General features: G+C 34.9%; 1 protein-coding gene across 1 annotated transcript; it reads left to right on the plus strand.

The window, feature by feature from the left end:
- The first annotated feature begins 384 nt into the window (after positions 1 to 384).
- Positions 385 to 5532, plus strand: LOC125826112 (beta-1,3-galactosyltransferase 7-like). The gene is made up of 11 exons (XM_049505416.1): positions 385 to 611; positions 845 to 953; positions 1058 to 1104; positions 1341 to 1552; positions 1637 to 1700; positions 3484 to 3556; positions 3635 to 3755; positions 3867 to 3954; positions 4063 to 4188; positions 4798 to 4907; positions 4994 to 5532. The coding sequence occupies exons 1-11, from the start codon at positions 520 to 522 to the stop codon at positions 5140 to 5142; spliced, it is 1191 nt and encodes a 396-aa protein (XP_049361373.1). The 5' UTR covers positions 385 to 519; the 3' UTR covers positions 5143 to 5532.
- Positions 5533 to 7053: the final 1521 nt, after the last annotated feature.

Consider the following 7053-nt stretch of genomic DNA (forward strand, 5'->3'; position numbering starts at 1 on the left):
AGTAAAATTATCTATCTTATTTATAATTTCTTAATGCAATATAAAGAGAAGCAATAATAACCTATGAAATCTTAATCCTATTAGTATCTCATAAAAATAAAAATTTTCTTTTTTAAAAGTCATCGACTCGAATACAGTGAATCAACTAGAAATTAAAATATAAGAGGAAGAGATTGTCATCGATTATGTTATATATTTTAGTTCCAAAACTTTTTTTTTTTTAATGCAGCTAGCCCACTCTTTGCCCACTTTATTTATTATCAAGCAGCATTATATAATTCCTAAACATCAAAAAAGATTCTACCATTTGGCATTATTTTGCTCGTTTATTATATTTTGGGCAAATCTAATCACTCAACTAACCAATAACAAAAATCGTTAATTTCAATATATACATACAGGTAAAGGGTAGAAGGACCCCACCCCCACCCCCACACCCTACAATCTTCTCCTTTGATGGTTCAATAAAAACACAAGAAAACCCCGCGCTCTCCTTCCTTCCTTGTCCCCTGAAAAATCATGAAGAATCGAAACAGAGGCAAAATTTCAACTAAATGGATTGCTATTCTTTGCATTTTTAGCTTTGTTCTTGGTATGCTTTTCTCTAACAGGTAAAAGGTTTTTTCTTTTGGTTATGGGGTTTGAATTTTTCATGGGGTTTCAATAAAATAGCTCTTTTTTCATCTATATCTTCTTTAGAGATTTTGGGTCATCATTTTTTTGGATTTTCTAGAAATAGGCAATAGATGTTTGTTTTTTTGCTGAAAAAGATTTGATTTTTATTGGGCATTTTTCTGTTTTTTTTTTTTTCATTTCTTCATCATTTTTTTTTTTGTATAATTAGAGTTTGGACTCCTCCAGAATCAGATGGAAGGAACATATTTGGAAGGCGCCAGACGCAAGAAAGAGACTTGCCTTCTGTTTCTGATGATTGTGAAACCAAAAATAGTCAGGTCCAACCCCCCACCCCCCAACAAACAAAGAATAAAACTTTTTTTTTGTCATTGTTGTAGTTATTATTGCAGTTTTCTAAATATGGATGATGTTTTATGAGCAGAAGGAGGAGATGATGGGAGAGTTTAACAAAGCCCAAGTAGCTATCCAGTGAGTTTCAGAGTTTTTCATGTGATTACCTTAAACTTTGTTTTTTGTACTTAACATGACAACATATGTTATACCACATAAGAAATATGTTTATAATTTTTTTGTTTGTGAGCTTGACCTTGTTTTTACAAACTTATGCTAAAAAGAGAAGTAGAGAGGAAGTGTTGTTCAAAACTTATGATGTTTTACTTAGTTCTGTTCTTGATGGTCCTTCTCTTTATCGGAGCATTGAACAGATCGTTGGATGATTCAATTGCTAAGATTCAAAGTGAGCTGCCTTCAACTAAGGATCCTCTAATTCCACGGATAACTGAAGAGGTTCCTTCCTTGAGCGCAGATTCCGGAGGAAGTGGGAGGAGAAAGAAGACATTTATGGTTATTGGGATAAACACGGCCTTCAGTAGTAGAAAAAGGCGTGATTCTATTAGAGAGACTTGGATGCCTCAAGGTGTTAATTATAAGATTATTGATGTATATACTTCGTCCGATTTCATTTTCTTCCTCCTTTGAAAACATCTGTGTGTTTGCATAGGTGCAAAGCTACATAGATTAGAGCAAGAAAAGGGGATCGTTGTGCGTTTCATGATAGGCCACAGGTATGATCTGCATTGCTCCATATCTTCTTCATGCCAAACTAGATGCTCATTCATCAATGAGTTTCTGCTGGAGTCTCATATTCTTTCTTGCCAAAAGAGTGATAATATGCTTCCTGTTCTTTGTTTTAAATATCCTCTGTCTCACTTAGAAGTTGAATGTATGATTAGCTTTTCAAGAGATATACGAAGGAAATTATCATTTAGAAGCTTTGTTAAGAGTTAGTAATTCACTACTAAAGATGGACTGGAAAGATTTAAGACAAGGTATAGAGAACTGCAAGTGAGTGATTACAGAATCATCTGTAATCTAGCATTCTGGCACCTTTTTCCTTTTCTATCTGGTTATGTGCAGCATACAACTTTTGAACGAAGCTGTAAGAAGTTCATTTTGCTGCTTAAAGGAACTTGCAAGAACTTTGAATCTTCTATAAAACAATATTTGCCTTCATAAACTAATGTGTGTTGTTATCCCACTCTATCTGGATTTCTAAGAACAAAATACTAAAGGTATTTAGAGTTGGTATTCTAACTAAATCGGAAGGAGCAGCAACTCGAAAGTGCTTACTTCAGTCCCATTACTGAAAGACGTGACTTTCGGGACTGGGAATGCCATTTGTCGCATAAGTTATGATGATCCATGTTAATTTTCCTATTGTAGCTTCAAAATGATCAAAGCAAAGGATATTAGCTTTTGTTGAGGTTGTAGATTTGAATCAATGACATTCAATGCTTCAATTTACTTCTGTCTTTAGAAGGTCAAGACGAGTGAATTTCTTTCTATGAGCAGTGTGATGTGCCTCTCAATTGCTTACTTGTTACTTGTGAACACCATTCCAGCAATCAATTTAGTTGGACGTGAATTACTCTGTTATTGCATTTTTGCTGATATTGCAAATGTAAAAGGCAAAATAATAACATCCCTTATGAGTTTCATGTTTGATGGCTTCTATACTTTTCAATCTTGGGTAGATATATCACGGGCCCAGGAGTATGGCTTTAACTTGATGCCCAACATGATAAGAATAAGTGCAGGATAAGTGTTTTCTTTTGTCTTCCTTTTTGTTTCTTTTAATTGAAATTTTAAACAGCAGCATGAAAATTTACTTTGTATCAGAATAGGAAAGGTTTTTTTCTGGGGCTAAATGGTGCATTTGGATATAAATGTGGGGGATTGGTTCTCTTGTGGAAACTGTATCTTCCACGATACTAAGTCATAGATAAGCCATGAGAGATTCAGACACAGTATGTTGCACATTTTCTCACCTGTAATAATCTGCCAAATGTTCTTGCTATCCTTCTAGAGGCAGTTTACAACTTCCTAATTTTCGAGGTGTCTGTAAATTGAGTGATAATTACATTTCTGCTTGAGGGATAAGCTCAGTCACCAAAAGATCCATCTCTTCTTCCTGTGCACTTTATTGTATTCAAATCATGTTATTGAATTTAATCCTGAAGAAGTTTGTACTAAGTTCAAAAATAGAAGTTCAAGTAATAACATCACTTTAGGTTCAGACAAAAAGAGGAGTAAGCCATCTAAACTGATGAAAGTAACCGGATTACCCAACAAACTGGATCTTTTCTATTCTGATCACTAGTTCTCTACAAGCATGCAGCCAGGAAATTCTATGTTTGAGGTTTACAACAGACTCATACGAGGAAAATGTTTCCTATTCTTTTACTTTCTCACTTTTTTTTTGGTTGTTGTTGTGTTGAGCCTACACCAATATAATTATCTGAAATGCCATAGACTGTGGTCTAAAAGTTCTTATACTCCTTAATACAGTGCAATATCGAATAGCATTTTAGATCGAGCCATTGATAGTGAAGATGCTCAGCATAATGACATTCTTCGACTTGTAAGTAAAAATTGTTCTCTGATTTGCTTCCATCTGGTTGTTTTATCTTTTGAGTTTGATCTCATTACTATTTTACAGGATCACATAGAAGGCTATCATGAGTTAACTGCAAAGACGAAAGCTTTCTTCTCCCTTGCAGTTGCAAAATGGGATGCTGAGTTCTATGTGAAGATTGATGATGATGTTCATGTCAATTTAGGTACATCTCCCTTTTTTTCCTGCCATATGTACCTTATAGTTCCAGACGACTGAAAGCTGATGATTTTCAGTTATTTGGAAATTAATAGTTGAGCACACCATGGTATTGTAGGTACACTAGCTGCAACTCTTGCCAGGCACAGGTTGAAACCCAGGGTGTATATAGGATGCATGAAATCTGGACCAGTTCTTTATCAAAAGTAACTTCTGTGAAGCTATTCTGGCCAGCTGATGTAACTATATATTTTGAAGTTCAAAATTTCAGTATTTTTTATTTAATAGAATCTTTTCCATTTTTTCCTTGATAGGAGTGTTAAGTACCATGAACCTGAGTTCTGGAAATTCGGGGAGACGGGGAATAAGTACTTCCGACATGCAACTGGACAGATATATGCCATCTCGAAAGAATTGGCAACATATGTTGCCAACAACAGGTGAGATTTTTGTTCATATATGCTTCCTTAAAGACTGGGCTAACTGTTCTCTTGCTATAGCATTCTATTTTGAACATGTTACACTCGGATCTTTGTAGAATATGCTGTATGCTGATTGTAGTTTTGAAGTTCTTCTGCGGTTGGAACTGTTTATGCAAATGATAACAAGGGAACATACCCTTGAAATTGGGGAAAATGGGCATTCCTGCTCACTCACTAACAGCTACACCCTCCGTCCCAAATTAGTTGATCATTTTTTTCACACGAAATCATAAATAAGAAGCTAATTTTACTAATTAACCCCTTCAAAAAACTTCTTGAGAATTTTACAAATAAATGTGAACACTTTCAAACAGAATTAATTGCAAGGCTAATATATGAAAAAAATTAATTAATGCTTTCTTGATTTAGTAAGATGGACAACTAATATGGGACAACTATTTTTTAGTAAGATGATCAACTAATATGGGACAGAGGGAGTACAACAGATTTATCTAGATTGCGGATTGCTCCTGTTTCAAACTTTCAGTTCTCTAGTATAATCCCACTAATCAGAGAGTGGATATCAATGCTTGTCCATCTCATAGTGAATACCGTGGTGATTTTCAGACCTATTTTGCATAAGTATGCTAATGAAGATGTGTCACTCGGGGCATGGTTGATTGGTCTAGAAGTTGAGCATATTGATGATCGGAACCTGTGTTGTGGAACTCCGCCTGGTTAGCACTCCCTAAATACATGTCATTTGTTCTACGTATCTTGAAATCTCAGTACCTAAAGTCTTTTAATCCCTCTGCTGTGACAGAATGCGAATGGAAAGCACAAGCAGGTAATGTTTGTGTGGCATCATTTGATTGGAGCTGTAGTGGAATTTGCAAATCAGTCGAAAGAATCAAACATGTACATGCTAAATGCAGCGAAAGTCCTGCTACTCTATGGGGTGCTCTTATTTAGTCAACCTTCTCATTATCAGAAGCTATTCTTCAAACATAATATCTATCCTCTCAACTTGAAGAGAGGTAAGTTGTTGATCATTTACGAGGAACAGATCACCCGATGCTACAAACGATAATTGCAGATCTTGATGGAGAACTTAGCTCTGTTGTTTATACGGCAAAAAAGGGAAAAAACACAATATATGTATTGCTTGCTAGAAATTGTTGACAGAAGGAGAGCATAAGTAGTAGGAAGAGTGTAGTTTTCATTAAGTAGAATTCTATCCGCACAGATTAGAGCCGATTGGATGTTAGAGCTATTAGATTTGTAATTCCACAGTATACTGTGGTAAATATTTTTGTTGAGCTCTTGGTATAATTCCAAATAAAATTTTCCTCATTTCCACAAGCTTTTCATATCTTATTGCACATTGTGAAATCTTGGCATCCCTATAGTTTAGGTTTCCGATTTTGTTTTCACACAATTTCAAGAATCCAAATCTATTTTGATATAAAGTGTGTATAATAATAAATGACTTCCTTATCTTACGGATGTCACTGAATGAAACTGGTAACTATTATAGAAGTATGATAGAATATTTAATAAGGAAGTTGTTGCTCATTTGAGTGTTCAATGCCATTTTAGCTTAGCCAATCTACATATTGATTGGCCTCCCTATAGCAGTGAACATATAAGAGGTGTCCTCAATAATTTGAACTTAGACTAAAATTTTGCTTCTTTAGCCTTTTCCTTATTTGAACTATACTAGAAGTGTAAAAATATTTTTAGTCTTACTGCGATTTTAGTCTAATATTGCTTAGTTCAAATTATACTATATAATTTAAATAAGATAAAAACATTGATTTTAAGGTCTCTTGCAGGGCTACTGCGATTTTATTTGAACTATGCTAAAAAGTTACCTAATATTGCTTACTGCGATTTATTTATTTTTAAAAAGTATGCACTGGAAAAAGGTTAAGGTGTTGGGTTCGGGTTCGGGTTCTTACGGTATGGTGTCTCTTGCAAGGCCGATGAACGTATGTTCGTCTATGATATATGCAGCAGTGAAATCTGCAGAAGTTAATCGTTCGTTTTCGCTCTGAGAGGAAGGAAACATATTGAATGCATTGAGAGGATCGGAGTATGTTGTTGAGTGCTTTGGAGAAGATGTGAGCGTTGAAAACGGTAAGAACACTTATAACCTCATGCTCGAGTATGCTGACAGAGGAACTTTGCATGATTTACTTCATAAGCTGAAGATGATGCTCGGAGAATCAGAGGATGCATACTATGCTTTTCAGATCTTAAAGGGGATTTCTCACGTTCATAACAAAGGGTTTATGGTAAAGAGGTTGATATCTGGTCTCTTGGATGCATAGTGGTTGAGATGATTACTGGAAAGCGAATATGGTCAGGATATAAAAGTAAGAACGAATTAGCATAGAAGATAGCACGTTTAGTACCGGAGATACCGTATAACATATCTAATGATGCGAAGGACTTTCTGAGAAAGTGTTTGGAGAGGGATAGTAGTCAGAGATGGACTGCGGAGATGTTACTTAATCATCCTTTCATCAAGAACATCAATGCTAAGAATATGAAATATGGACTGATCCACAAATGTAATTGGATTTCTACAAAGCACTTGTTTTCAACAATTAGTCCTTATTATCCTAATCACAACTCCTCCTGCTCAAGAGGATCAAACAGTAATATTAGTTCTCTAGAGACTTAAAAATTATAAGGTACATCACACAACAGATCATGAAGAGTCTGTATTAGGGTTTTGGGACCTCATCAGCTTTTTATTTGGATGAATATTTCAGAGACCCTATAAATATATATATATATATAGGAAGCTAATATATAGGCAGCCAATTGATGTAAAAACAATAATTATACATTCCACTATAAAATCTTACATTCTCA

This window comes from Solanum verrucosum, unplaced genomic scaffold (assembly GCF_900185275.1).
Source record: "Solanum verrucosum unplaced genomic scaffold, falcon-dt-bn FXZP01000060.1, whole genome shotgun sequence".
In the NCBI taxonomy this organism is placed as follows: Eukaryota; Viridiplantae; Streptophyta; class Magnoliopsida; order Solanales; family Solanaceae; genus Solanum; species Solanum verrucosum.

Coding starts and splice junctions, on each gene's coding strand:
- LOC125826112 (XM_049505416.1), top strand. CDS start 520: ATGAAGAATCGAAACAGAGGCAAAATTTCAACTAAATGGATTGCTATT. Junction 1,701..3,483: donor CGTTTCATGATAGGCCACAG/GTATGATCTGCA, acceptor TCCTTAATACAG/TGCAATATCGAATAGCATTT. Junction 3,756..3,866: donor TGATGTTCATGTCAATTTAG/GTACATCTCCCT, acceptor ATGGTATTGTAG/GTACACTAGCTGCAACTCTT.